General features: G+C 39.5%; 1 protein-coding gene across 1 annotated transcript in view; it reads right to left on the bottom strand.

Annotated features, from left to right (window-relative positions):
• CACHD1 (cache domain containing 1) overlaps positions 1-15185 on the bottom strand; it is a 203066-nt gene that overhangs the window by 37605 nt on the left and 150276 nt on the right. The window contains exons 8-12 of the mRNA XM_055305410.1: positions 10010-10159; positions 6069-6302; positions 2023-2172; positions 1121-1244; positions 194-311 (exon numbers count right to left, since the gene is read on the bottom strand). Coding sequence (XP_055161385.1) covers positions 194-311; positions 1121-1244; positions 2023-2172; positions 6069-6302; positions 10010-10159 — 776 coding nt within the window. The remainder of the gene's footprint in view (positions 1-193; positions 312-1120; positions 1245-2022; positions 2173-6068; positions 6303-10009; positions 10160-15185) is intronic.

The following is a 15185-nucleotide window of genomic DNA, read 5'->3' as shown; positions in this document are numbered from 1 at the left end:
TTATTCTACATGAACAGTGATTGGTTTTATAAACAATAAAGGAAAAAAAAATATAGGACATCTGTGAAGTCTCTTCTTTTTCCAATCACCTTACTATTGATCAGCAACATTATCAGACCTAAGTTCCCCGGAATTCATGCATGAAGTAGCAGTGCACCCCCCAACTCCTCAGGCAAAGTGCCATGCAACTCACCATCTTCCAGGCATAGCTAACATTGTAGGCCTCCTTTCCAGTTGCTCTCAGCTTGTTAATGTGCCAGGACAGGGATGAGTTCACAGGGACTGCGATTATCTGACTGCCCAGAGGGAGGCTGTGTTGGCAACAGAATGAAATACTTCAGGCAAAAGATAAAATTAAGCACTTAATTAAAGGCAGGGAAGAAGCTGTGAGTCAATGACCACCTCCTGATTTTGAAAAGCAATGAAGCTCATCACTTTTGAAAGAGATAATGTGAAATTTTCAATTTTGTAAAAGCATGATGTCAGCTCAACACTAAAATATTTTTTACTTTCTACCCCTGCATACCACCCCCCAACTCTAATTTTTTCCAGAGACAAACTTGTCTCAAATCACTGTCATTAATTTACAACCAATGAGCACAAAGACCCATTCCTCTATAGGTTACCATCTGCCAAAATAATGTATCATGGTTGGAAAAAATCCAATCTGTTTTTTATTTCAAAAGAAAACGTTGTATATGATCGTGCTCTCAACTCGGAATGGACACTATTTTGCCAAGCTATTTTTTGGCATGCTGGAAAGTTGGTTCTCAACATAACTTTTTATTTTGCCAACATTTTTCAATTTAGTACAATTGGAGTTTTTCTTAAATGAGTTAACATATATCTGATTTTACAATTCATGGCAATGTGGACGTAGAATTTGATTTACAAGACATTTTCTCTAAGTAACAGTTTTAAGAGACCTTACCTGTTGTTATACAAAGTAAATAAAATTTTAGCTACTCTTCTTATGAAAAATTTACTGAGTATACTTTTAATAACATCAATTTATATACTTGTTTTATATCCTATAACAGACACTCATATTTGACCTCAAAAGGTCTATTGTTTCAAAAAAAAAAAAAAACAAAAACAAATACTACAACTTTCACCTTACCTTAGGATATTTTGCCGAACCAACTCAAATTTTGGGATATTTTCATAATGAATGATGTCAGTATGAAGTGGGGGTTCTGATAGTAAATATGGCCTGGTAAGAGATGGATGCATAAGTGTATACCCTGAAATAAGAAAACAAAAATATATGCCGTGGGAAACATGCTGTAGGAACTACAGATTCTAATAGAAGTGCCTATCATACATTTGAAATGTGGGATATTCTGGGATGAATGCCCAACATGTAACATCTCAGTATGTAACTCACCAGTTCAATAAAAACTGAACTTGTTTATATGTTCTTGCATAAAATTCTTGAAGTGTAGAAAGATGCCTTAAATTATAGAACAACTGTCTAATCAAGAATATCTTAGAGGTATTGGTCTTTGGTTTTTTGTTTTATAAAAAGGTTCTAATCTATCACATAAACCTTAATGTTAGTGAATTTAAAGATCATGATATAGAAAAATAAAATCCAAAGAATCACATTCTAGATGTCATTCAATCCTCAAGTCTAATTTCCTGATGTTTAAGTAACTGTTACCTACTCCTCGGGACAACATAGAAACAAATGCATTTTTGTTTCTTAAGAGAGAATCTTAAGCATGCTCCATGCCAGCATGGAGCTCAATCTCATGACCCAGAGATCATGACCTGAGCCAAAACCAAGAATCAGATGCTTAACCAACTGAACCACCCAGGTGCCCCTAGAAGCAAATGCATAATTTTTAGATACATTCTGCCATTTTTATGGTTTCCACCACAAATGAGCAGTCCTACTTGCACTATTTTTCTGTAAATACTATAATTTTCTTACTTTGTTAGTATCAGAATATCTACAGATTATTTTCTTCAGGTTCAAGAAAGATTATTCTTTCCCATTATAAATTTTTAACAGATTACCTTTGTCATCTATGAGAAAAGTATAAGAGGCCAAAGAATCTTGGTAATATGTCACGTCTTCAAGGATGTAAGCCAAGTTCACGTCCACACCTACAATTCCCAGAAGTAGGTTTCCAAAATAACAGGGTTTACTTACAGTCATTATCAAACCTATGGGTTAAAAACAAAAAAATCCAAAGGATAGCAGAAAAGGCAACGGACAAAGACTGGAGCTGTGCTCTAATGAATCACAAAGACTAGGTCTTGCCACCTCAATTCTGCTTGAAGAGGTGACCTGTGGGATCCAGTAACTAACCATGGCCTCTGCAGACAGTCTGCATAAGTGAACAAGACTGCAGGGGAAAGTGCCTTTTGTGGGGTCAGATACCTCAGTCACTTTAGAGGCAATTTGTACATTTTCCACTATTTCTTGACCTAAAAGGACAGGACATTATAGATCAGTGCAAAACATAAGCAGCACTCCTATGATTGTTTCCTCAAGTGGGGAAGAAACAACTGAATGTGAAAGACCTCTGGACAAGGACCCTGAAAAATTGGGGTTCTAGCCTAGCTGTGCCCCTTACGCATAGTACACAAGACATGGAAATAGCTGCTCTGAGCCCTGGTTTCCACATCCGTTTAAATGACATCATGATAACTACTTTCCTGATTTTAAGGGTGTTAGATGGAAAGAGATTATTTCACTAACATAACCTATCAAAAGACAACAAAGGTGAAAAAAACCTAGAAGGTTTTGTCTACTAAGATCTGGCCAACTAGAACTCTGAGCAGCTAAAGGAGACACTAAGTTTCCAAAGAATGTATTTGTAGTCATTTGGGTTGGGAGTTCCTTGACTTTTACATAAAGGTCTAGACAGTAAATAAAAATTTTAGGCTTTGTGGGCCATACAATTTCTGTTGCATATACTCTATTTCTTTAAAAAAGAAAAAAAAAAAGCTTTAAAAATATAAATGGTATTTTCAGCTCATAGGCCATACAAAAAAAAAAAAAAAAACAGTACAATAATCAGGAAAGGGAAAAGCAAAGGAAAAGAAAACGCACAAGAGAGGAGTGTGTGACTAGTGGAGTCAGTGTGTGGCCCTGAGCATCAGGATAGCTGGGCTCTCCTACTGAGTTAAGTGGTGCCAACCTTTCAGAAGGAGTCTCTTCATGTGTCAGAGACAAAATGATCTCTGGCACCCCTAGTAGTTCCACAATCCTATGGTTCTAAATAAAACTTGAAACAAAAAAATGGATGGTTTCTCTCCATCTTCCACGTATATTTTCCTGTGCTTAATGGCAGGTTCATGCCTTACTTAGCAGCCTATCAGAAAGCCATTCTTCCGTAAACACCCAGGAAAGGGATTTGGATACTTGAAAAGTGCTACGAAGAATGGACTTCCACACACAGAAACCCATATGAGATCCATTCAAAGTATTACTGAACTTGCCATGGTTGCAAAGGCCAATTAAATGTTATTCCCTGGTAGGAGGAAGTATATATAATACTGAAAAACTTGGTGAGAAGTTATGCTCAGAAGATATGTAAGTTCTAGGGATGTAATATACAGCATGGTGACTATAATCAACAATACTGTATTGTATATCTGAAAGTTGCTAATAGTTCTTAAAAGTTCTCATTTACAAGAAACATTTTTAACTCTGTGAGGTGACGAATGTGAACTAAGCTTTCTGTGGTGATCATCTCACAATATATACATACATCAAGTCATCATGTTGTACACCTAAAATGGATGTAATGTTTTATGTCCATTATAAATCAATTAAAACAGGAAAAAGAAAAGTTGTGCACTATTATAATTTCAGAGGCACTTTAAGCAGTCCACAGAAGGTTTTAGAAATGTATTTTAAGGACGTTTTTGCTCAGGTATCCCTGGACAAGTGGGTTATAAATGATGGGAGCAGCGCTTGAGGGCCAGCACAGAGACAGAGGTCATAACCTGCACACCACGCTCCCCTGGGCTTGTGTCTAACATTCAAGCTGTTCTCATAGAACGGTAAAGTACAACAGAAATACTCTGTGACCACATGCTCACTTCAGATTTCTTTGGCTATGTTGAGAACAAGCCTGAAAAAAGAAACACAATCTCACTGTTCAATTACTGGACAGAGGACTCTTCATCCTGCTGTGGCAAATAAGGTATGCTAAGCTCTTGCTACACTTAAGGAAATCCCTAAATGCCCTCTCTACTTTAACCTAAAGTACACAGATTTACTTGCTAAAAGATGTACATCCAGTAACCAATATTTTATACTGTGGGGGTTTTGAATGAGAGCCCATGTAAATATGGGACTCCCTAGGCTTGGCATCCCCATGTTAGGAGTTAGAGGAGATGTCACCCACTCATCCTGGGGACTGAACACACAAACTCAGAAGGCATACTCCAGTCGGGCAGTGGGACAGTCCAGTAAATCAGTCACTGCAGAGGATTCAGAAAACAGGCCTTGAGGACTACACTTTGGAAAACATCAGCCAAAAAGGAACCGAAGATTCGCTCACAATTTGATTGAAAGCCTTTGGGTAACTCTCTGGATCATAGAGGTGAATGCTGGAAAGTTTCCTACTCTCTCCCTGATATCACTAATGGTAACAGGTTTGACTGCATAAATCTCCGTGCTTGTACAGGACTCGGTTTCCACATCCGCCTTTGTTCCTTTGACACAATATTAACATGATTCATTGATCTATCTTTCTCTTATCAGACTTACATGCTTATTGAAGGTGGGATGTGTGCCCTACTCATCATTGCCTGACACAAGGCTTGGCTGGCACTCAACACTGGAGGTTAGATGCATAAAGCATCTTTTGCATTTAAAGCTTGACATTTCCCTATAAAGGGAAATGACCTTATCTAAAAGTGGGAGTTTCTATACTGTACACATCTGTGGGCTCTGCCAGAAATAGGAAGGATAAAAAAAAAAAAACCAAAAAACTGACATGTAGCAGAAGCTACCATATTTCTTCCTTACAGAAAAAACATGTTTACCTAATTGCTGGAAAACATATTCCTTAGGCCTGTTACTTTTTATACATGAGTTTTCTCTGGATATCTGTATTTGTGAGAGTTCCTAGTTACTGGCACATAAAAATAGGATCTCTGTCTGGTGGTATCTGTCTAGCTAGTAATTAGTTTCCTTTTCCATTCTCTCTGTCAGAGAAGAAAAGGAAGCATGTCAGGCAAAGGATAAACAAGAATATGAGGAGGGAATGAAAAAGGCTGTACTTTTACTGAGCATACACTGTTGGCCAGCCATTATTCTAGGTGCTTCACACATATTAGTGCATGTAATCTTCACAACTGCCTTGATGGAATTATTTTTGCCATCTGACGGATCAAGAAAGTTAATCATGTGAAGGTTAAATACTACCCAACATCATGTTACGAATAACTTGTGACATTAGCATAATAATGACAGTGACAGTCACAATACAAAGTAAAAATAATCAATACGAGCAGCGATTATTATTGAGAAGTATACTAGGCACCAATAAATGTTCTAATCCTAAAAACCTGGAAGATATAGTCTATGAAAGACATTATTACATTTTAACCAAATGGGAATTACTGAGATTAAATAAATTACCAAGGACCACAACTTAAGGAGTAGAGTGAGGTTTGCAATCCTCCTATGCCAAACCTGTACTTGTCTGACCACACCATGTTGCTTTACCTTTCAGGCTGAATCCTAACCATTTCTGAGATTTACCATCTGCTATGCAAAGTTACTGTTTTATTCCAGTTCACCAACTTTTGGATATTGGCGGGGATCCTCAGTAAGCCTCCCCAAAACACAGACCCATCATGTCGACTGAGGCTAGGGCAATGTGGAAAAATAGGGCTGGGGATTTCTGCTTTAAAATATAGTGCTTCCAGACTGATGGCAGAGGGCTATGCCAGAGAAAAGGAATGACCACGCCCTTGCCAATCCAGACTATCTAATGCTCACAGGCAAGTGCTGAGCCACATTTAAAAGTTACTGTCTTGGTGGACTCATGTCCATTTCTTTTCCCCTTCCTTTAATAGGAGGTTTTCCCCAGACTCACCATCTCCCATCTCATCAGAGAAGGGAAGGCTAAAGACAGCTTCGTCAATCATCCGGTTGGGAAGGTTGGTATAGAACCTGCCAACTGTGATTTCCAGGTTACTCAGCTGGTTCAGCACCATCATGCTCCCCTTAATCACAGGCAAGGCTGTCCGGTCCAGCACGCCGTACTTCCCTGAGTTTTGTTCAGCTAGGTCTCTCAGAAAAGCTAGCTCTTTTAAACCAGTCACCCCATCTGAAATGGAAAGCCAAAGGTAGACAGCGTAAACCAAAATGGTGTATATCCATACAATAATCTTGCCATTTAGATTTAATAAGGGCACAGAGAAAGCCTGCAATGCCAGAGGAGTCTTGCAAGGTCGACCTGGATCCAGGACACAGTTACCAATTCTTGCTGAGGAACAAAGCATGAGGCATGGTCTTTCCTCAAACAGTCAAAAGGGTGAAGGGAGTCTTCAAAAGGCAATGCGAAAAACCACATGAGTAAAAATAAAGGAGCCCCATTTGGCGATGATACGTTCTCCTCTACAAGTTTAATTTTTCTCCATTTGATATTTGAAAGCAAAAGTAGTGATTAACAAGTCTGCATTTAAATTAGTAGATGAATTTGTTAAGAATTTTAAAGGATAGAGATTTACCTTTTATTTCTTACCTCTTCGCCTATTAAATACTTGCCAAAGTCTCACGGAACTAAAAGGAAGAATTATGTATTGCACTTAGTGATGCCTCCAAACCCTGTGTCTTAAAGCTCATTTTAATTACAAATGCTTTCATGCTTGATACTGCTAGGACAGTCCTGGATTTGATTTCTTTAATGTGTACTTTCTACGTTTAGAGGGTTTAGAAAACTTTGTAAAAGCTTTAGGCATACTGGGATGTACTGTTCTACAACATCTGTAATCTATAGCATAAAAATAAATTTAATAAACCTTTTTAAAAATTTTGGTTTGCTATTGTTGGAACACAGTCAAAAGGATTAGTAACTGATCCCATATGGGTGCCATTGTAAACAAATTCAAATGATTTCATTCACTTTTGAGATTCTACCAATGAATTTTAAAATGCCTATTTAAAATGCCTCATGTTCTTTAGTCTTTAACAAAACAAAACTGAAGAGTTCATGGCTCACCTACTTTATGTGACTATCATTTCTAGCTAAGGAGTATGTATACTTCTAGCCTTGAAAGTCCATTTCTAAAGGCATGCAAATATCTAACGGATATAATTTCCTTCTTAACATATTGAATTGAAATAACTTGGATTTTGCTGGAGCAATGATGCTAAGAAGCCAGAATCAGATTATTGCTCCCTTTCCTGGACACTGAGTGGAGATAGAGGGGAAGAAAATAAAGTTGGTTGAGTCTATAGCATGTAACATAGTATGCTGAAGTTTTGGAGCTATATTATACAAAGTCCCTGTCCTCAAGAACCTTGTGACTCTGTGAGAAAGACAAGGCAGATGAATTCAGTGCAATAGTACAGGTGTAAGAACACATAAAAGGAAGTGATCACTTATTTTCTGTTAGATTTGAAGGTCTGCCTCAGCAGATAGTAAGGAAAGAAGCTTCCTTACGATCATCCATCTCTTCACTGGTCTTTTTTTTTTTTATGATAGTCGCACAGAGAGAGAGAGAGAGAGAGAGAGAGAGAGAGAGAGAGAGAGAGAGACAGGCAGAGGGAGAAGCAGGCTCCATGCACCGGGAGCCTGACATGGGATTCGATCCCAGGTCTCCAGGATCGTGCCCTGGGCCAAAGGCAGGCGCCAAACCACTGCGCCACCCAGAGATCCCCTCTTCACTGGTCTTAAATCTTCCCGCTAGAGTATCTTGTGCACCTGCTGTGCCCCTGATAATTCCGGTCTTAAAAACCTCTGTTTACTTCCCTCTAACCACCCTTATTTCTTCATTCCTCTTTCTATAATCGAGTTAGATACAACATCCTCACTGCCAGGTTTCCCTCTCCAAAAGCTGTCTCTGAGCACTGTTCACCAAGGTTGACACACATCCCCTTACTCTTGTCAGCCAGGTTTCAGAAAGGGAAGCAGAGCCACTATGAGAATTTTGGTATAATGAATTTATTATCAGAATTAGAATCTACACATTTGAGGAGATAACTGGAAAGTAGAGATCCAGAAAAAGGAAAGAGGAATTGACAATCTAGTGTTTAGTAACCATCTCTGGTATGGGTGAACAAGTTAATAAACCTTCCCTTCCTCTGTCTCTTCTCTCTTGAATCAAAGCAGCTAAACGGTAGGGAAAAAGAATACATGGCACTCAGAGATAATACTGAGAGGTAAGTGCCCCAGCAAAAACAGGCCATCCTTGCTTACCTCAACTGTGCTCACCCTGTGCTCAATGCTCCAAACACAAAGAAAACTAAAATGTGGTTTATGCCTGAAGCTCACACTCTTGTGGAAAGAGGAGGAAGAGGAGAGAACAGTGGGTGAGCACATCATTCCATGTCACAGATGACATCTTAATAGAAGCAAGCACAGTGTGCTTGTGGACAAGGAATACTGAAATACTCAAGAGAGAACTGGCCCCCGAGCCAGAGGGAGAGAGAGAAGCACCTCTACCTCTGTGGTGTACCGAGACAGGAAATCACACAAACTTTAATTCTCTCCATTGATCAAGTACTGTGTTAGGAACCTTTAACACACCGTATTTTATTTACTTAGCATCACAGCAATTCTATGCACATTTCATTTTCATTGTTTTTGTTTTACAGGTATAACTGAAGCCTGAAGAGATTAAATAACTTGCCATAAGCCACACAACTAATAGATAGAGACTGGAACTCACACCCTGAATTCTTCCATGTAGAGTTTACAAAATCTCTGGAAAAGAATCATGCCAACCCAAACACAGATTTTTGGACTCTGCCTTGGCAGATCTGAATAAAAATCCAAGCGTGCTGCCTAGGAGTCTACATTTAAAAAATAATCTCCAAGTAATCCTTAGCATGTTAAAATGAGAACCATTGGTCCCTATCTATAGCCACGTGGTTCTGCATCAAAATCTGGAAGCAGATGCAACAAATAAAAGGTCAGAGATGAGAAGAGCTCCCGGACCAAGACATGGCCTCTTAAAAACAAGAGAATATGGTCATCCTGAACACTGGGGGTAAGAGGCCTGAAGAAGAGCTCGGGAGGAAGAGCAACATACATTAACAGGTGAAGCGACAGGATATAGCAGAAAAGCTACAAAACTGGGCCATAGTCAGACTATAGGATATGCTGGAGAGCAGAAGGAAAAAAACAAAACAAAACAAAACAGAGTATTTCCTCAGATTTGCCAATTTACTAAACCCTTTCACATACTGATTTAATGCAACAAAATCAACCTTCATGAGTACCTAGAAAGTGACACATGCCATCCTGGGTGTTTACTGTATATTAGGGCTAATCTTCGCAACAGCCCCGTCACCTCGGTAATTCTTATCTCCGTCCTACAGTTAAGGAAGCTGAGGTGGAGAGAGTAGAAGAGGCTTTACATGGTGATTCTGCAGAGAAATGTGATATTCGCTGGCTTGGTTATACAGAAGAATCTAGGTCAGTACTTTGGCTTCCTGAAGCTTAAATCAATGAGCTCAGTTAATAACCTCCATGCAGTATCAAAATCCAAGAATATGAAGGAGAATTGGAAAAAAAAAAAAAACAGAACGGTACAGAATCCTCGGCAAGAACACATAACTGGCGAAGGTTTAGAAATGAGCATTTGGCTGGAGTGAGAGATGAAGAGAGAGTGACATCCTAACATATGCCTTGAATACAAACGGTAGGGAGAGAGGCTTGGGCAGGAAGCTGCTTGGTGGCCTCTCTTCTTATACTCTTCAAAGCGCACACTGTTAGCGTCCTTTTTTTTTTTTTTTTTTTTTTTCTGAAAGCAGGATGCACTTAGAGGGAACTTTCATCTGAAAGAAAAATCTCGAAACACTACCTACCATTCATGAGGGCATAGGTGAGAATCATTACGGAGTTGTTTAGAAAGCTATTTTCTTCATTGATGACACGGAGAGTTGCCTTTTTATCTTCTTCCGAGGAGTCCTTTGATGTAATGCCAGCTGACAGGTAAATTATGACCATGTCTGTATCTAAACAAAAACATACAAATTGAACGTTAGGTTGGGTTCCGGCTAAAGGCAGCAGTTCTGTTTCTTTTTCATTTCCTTTGGACTTGCCCGCCTTGAGGACCTGCCTGGCCCAGCGTTCGGACTCCTTCCCATTTGATGCTGGGGCTTTCATCTCCCTGCCTCTGCTTCTCTTCTATTCTGCCCTTTGTGGGCAACGAGGCCTCATTTACCCAGTGTCAGCTAAAGAGATGTTCCTAATAAATTTACCAGATAAAAGAAGGTGATTTCCTTTAGGCACTCATGGTGTGGTAATTTAGCCATCCCAGATGGAGCACTCTCTTGCCTTTGGCAAGAGAAGATTCAGGACCTGATTTATTCTATCCTTTTCTCACTGACTGAGGGGCTTCCACCAGGAGCAAACATTTTTGGGGTGATTAGGCTTTAAAATGGTGGTTCTTCCATGGGCTCTTAAAACATGAAAGGCTATTTGTCTCTACACTAAGTAGCTCCAGAAGCAGTTGTGTTTTAAAACTCATCAGTGTAGAAGAGCAGTAACAACACGGACATGGGAGCCAGGTTGCCTGTGTCAAAATCCCAGTTCTGCTACTTATGAGTGTATCCGGGTAATTTAGGCAGATTTCTTAACTTCTCTACACCTATATTTTGTTGTCTACAAAATGGGGATGACAACAGTACTTACTTTATAGTATTGCTGTGAGGACTAATTGGTTAATTGAAGTGAGGAGTGAATCTAAGGGTGATGGCAAATAGAGAGTAAAAAAGAAACCTCAATATGCACCCCTCATTGGTCTGAAGTGGCACCTATGACTCAAGATTAAACTATTCCCCAACCAGGGATCATGAGTAGAATGATTGAGAAGGTCATTTTAGTTCAGTGTGAAGAACTTTAAGTGGATTTACTGAAAAATAAAAGTAGCATCTCCTACTACTAGAGAGATACGTAAGCAGAGGCTGGATGACTACTGCAATGGAGGGAGGGAAGTAAATGAGCTGGACTTCTACGTTGTCTTTCTGAGATTCTTTGGTTCACTATGTATTTTTGAGGACAGCCTACATGGAAGTTTACCTTTCTGTTGAGAAATAAATATTCATATATTATATGCTTATTTCTTTAGATCCTTATTGCTATCATTTAGTCAAGGTTATTTTATAGTTACTGTGGTAGGCAACAAACCACCTGGTTCCTCCAGTGATCCTACATCCTGATATCTACAACCTCGTGTAGCTGTCTCCCTCTGAGTGTGGGCTGGAATTCACGACTTGCTTCTTGAGAATAGAATGCAGGAGAGGCAATGGGGTGTTAAGAAATAGATTAGGTTACACAAAGCCAGTGGCTTTCACTGCACATGCTCTCTCACTCTGAGGGAAGCCAGATAGTCTGGTGTGAGTCACCCTCGTTAGAGGCCAGGTACTGAGGCCCTCAGAATGGAGTTCCCCCGGCAACCGAGTGAGTGAACTTGGAAGCGGATCCTTCTCAAGTTGAACTCTGAGAGGATATCAATTCTGGCAAACTGTCTCACTGCAACCTCATGAGACGCCTTTAGCCAGAGGCAGGCAACTATGCTGTACCCAGATTCCTGACCTACAAATGCTGAGACAGTAAATGTTTCATGTTTTAAGCCACGGAGTGTTGGGAAATTTCTTACCCAGCAACAGGTAATCAGTACAATTATTCACTCTTTTATTTATTTTTTTATGAATTTATTTTTTATTGGTGTTCAATTTGCCAACATATAGAATAACACCCAGTGCTATTCACTCTTTTAAAACATTGTCCTAACAGTGATGAGGCTACAATGATTGAGTTTCCTTCAGTTTGTCAGTTTCCATTTTAGCCCTGAAACATCCTTTATTATACAAAATTGAATGGTTAGTTTATGTTGTTTCAATGTTGGAGACAACTGAACTCAGAGTGATAAAACTGATTCAAAAATAAATGTGACATAAGTTACTGCTTTTTATTAACTACGATGATTTAATATACAAATAAGTTAATAAAAATAAAGCCATTTGATGCTTGAATAATCCTCTAATACTACCTGCAAATTTAATTGCACTATTTATTCATCAGAACTTAAGAAGTAAATGCCAATGCAAAAAAAAAAAAAATCCATAAGCTTAGAAATAACCATCTTAAGCTGGATGTCAATATTTTCTCAATGATGTAAATACTGTCCTGTAAATTATTCTGTTAGGACTGCAAACATCTCACTTAAGCTTCAGACTGGGGATAAAACAAAACACTACTTGATTCCCTAGTTGGGGGGAATACAGATATACCACAAGGCTGATATGAAGTAGGAGACAAACTGTCATCCCATGGCAAAGGTACTGTGTGCCATAAATGCCTGGATACCTGTTAGATTGACCTAAAAGAGAACCCTGAGTTTTCTAACTTAGCTTTATGACTCTAGATAAAATATGCTGTCACAGAAAGCTGGCACAGCTTTACGGCACAGGCCCATATCTGGAAAGCCAGAAGACTGGCAGTCTGCAGCCTCCTTTAGCAACCAAGCACCTTTCTTTTCCCAGTCTCAACAATAAGGCACGCACCTGTAAGCTTTCTCATGGTCTCTGCTCAGCCTGACTCTATCCTTGCCCTATCCTTTTTAAATAGCACATCTGCCAGATTTAGTGTGATTTATTATTGTGTCTAAGCCACTAGGCATGGCCTGGAGTCAATATTGAAGGGGAAAGAGCAACTGAAATTTGGGCTTTGCCCATGTCCTAGATCCCCACTCCTATCTTATTCCTTCTGCTATAAAATGATCTACTAACCAATCACCCCCAGAACAGACAACCCAAATATATCAATGGTATCCTACAGATCTACCACAAGACTGAAAAAGAGCCAGCACTACGTAAGATTTTTAGATATTTTATTAGTGCAAAGTAAATTCGTACAAAGACACTATGATTTATGACATGTAGCTTCTGTTCATGTGGCTATTAGTGTGTGGCAGATACTTCATTTTCGCAAACAGACTAATCCTTATGACAATCCTACAGGGTAGGTCTTACTTATTAGAATAACTCCACCACAGGGCTTTAAAACAGTACCGGATACACGGCAGATGCTAAATAATTATCTAGGGAGTGAACAGAGTATCACGTAAAGTGTAAGTTCCTAAGATGAGCACATAGATCCCTTACCATACTGTAGCCAAGGCTAGTGTGGTCATCAGCCATCTCGGCTTGAGGTCAACTAAGATGTTTGAGGTATCTGCTCCAGTTTAGCCAGAGCTAGAAGTCTTATAGGATACTGAATATCATAACAATAGGTAATATTTATTTAATATTTATGATGGAATCCTGGATCTTATTATTATCCCAAGTTTGCAGAAAAGGAAATCAGGCCTGGAGAGATCAAATAGTTCACACTAGTTCACAAGTACAGAAAAATTTCAGAGTCAGAATTTGAACCCACAATTGGTTAAAGTCCAAAACCCACATACTTAGCCACTATGCTAAATTGCTTGAGAGCACCTCAAATTTCTCCTTAATGAGCTAGACAATGCTAATTTCTGATGTATTTCCTTATGCAATCTAATTTGCGTTTTTCTCTGAACTGCCAGTAAAGAAGCTATAAAGTGAAGGCCCATGAGCTAAAATTTAGGAACATCTCACTTGGCTTGAAAAGGATTCATCTGAGCATTTGAAAAACAGTGCCATCAAAATTTGTCCAAGTCTGTGATGGTCACTTTTCTTGCCATGTTTCTGTTTGCCAACATTAGGAAAAACAAAAAAAACCCAGAGGAGAAATGCCTCTCATCAAAGCCTCCTGTTAACGTGTACCACAGGAAAGTTTGTAAGAAGAGGTTTAATGAGGTTTCAGTGTTTAAGCTGGAACAAATGTCAACATTTGAAAACCAAGGGGGTTCACATAAAAATCCAGATTTCTGGCTTCTCTTAAAATAGAAGATCTGGCAACTCTGCGCAGGCCCTCCTACATGGCTGCACAGAAGAACAGTTGCCTTCTCCATGGAGTATGTGCCCTCTACTTTACCATGATCCTGGGCAGCCCAGATGGCTCAGCGGTTTACTGCCACCTTCAGCCCAGGGTGTGAATCCCGGGATGGAGTCCCATGTGGGGCTCTCTGCATGGAGCCTGCTTCTCCCTCTGCCTGTGTCTCTGCGTCTCTCTCTCTCACTATATATATATATATATATATATCTCTCTCTCTGGTCTCTCATGAATAAATAAATAAAATCTTAAAAAAAAAAAAACTTTACCATGATCCCCAAAAGAATCTTTATTAACTTACTTTGGGTTCCCCTGACTCCCAATCACTGGCAGGCCACAACCATTCTAACATTTCTCTCCATTATTTGAATAGTATAATCAAAATTGGACTTGAAGGATGATTTGATGACTGAGGAATCAAGTAGAATCACTCCTGGTGAGGAATGTTGACAAGTAAATGGCAATGATCAACTAGCCAATCTGTCTTGAATACTCAGGTCAACTTTGTCCACTGGCCTTACTGAATTGTGGACAACTTGACACTCAGCCATCCTGTAATATTGGGTAGCAGATTCTTGCCAAGGCTGGTAGGCAAAATTCTAAGATGACCCTAATGACCCACACCCTTGTAGAAGATTCTCCTCTTTAGGGGGCCTGTGTCTTGCTTCTAACCAATAGAATATGGCAAAGGTGATAGATATCATTTCTGTGATTATGCCACAAAGATGGCAAAGATGGAAGGATTTTGCAGAGGACACTGAGATTTCTAATGAGTTAATCACAAGGGAGAGAAATTTGATTAATCTGAAAGGGGATGGGTCTGATTAGAACAAATGAGCCCTTCAAAAGAGGGTCCAAGCCTTCCCTGAAGTCAGGGGCTCAAAGATGAGATTCTCTCCTGCTGGCTTTGAAGAAACAGTGCATATGAGTTTTACGGTTGCCAAGAAATGAAGAGGACATCAAACCTCAGAGGAGATCACAGACCGGGGTGGCCTCTAGACTGCAGCCTGTGCAACCCTAAATCCTTACCTAGAACCCAGGAAAGCTATGCCTGGACTCCTA

Source organism: Nyctereutes procyonoides, unplaced genomic scaffold, assembly GCF_905146905.1.
Source record: "Nyctereutes procyonoides isolate TBG_1078 unplaced genomic scaffold, NYPRO_anot_genome, whole genome shotgun sequence".
Classification (NCBI taxonomy): Eukaryota; Metazoa; Chordata; class Mammalia; order Carnivora; family Canidae; genus Nyctereutes; species Nyctereutes procyonoides.
The sequence above is the reverse complement of the archived record's forward strand: the minus strand, read 5'-3'. Positions and strand labels throughout refer to the sequence as shown.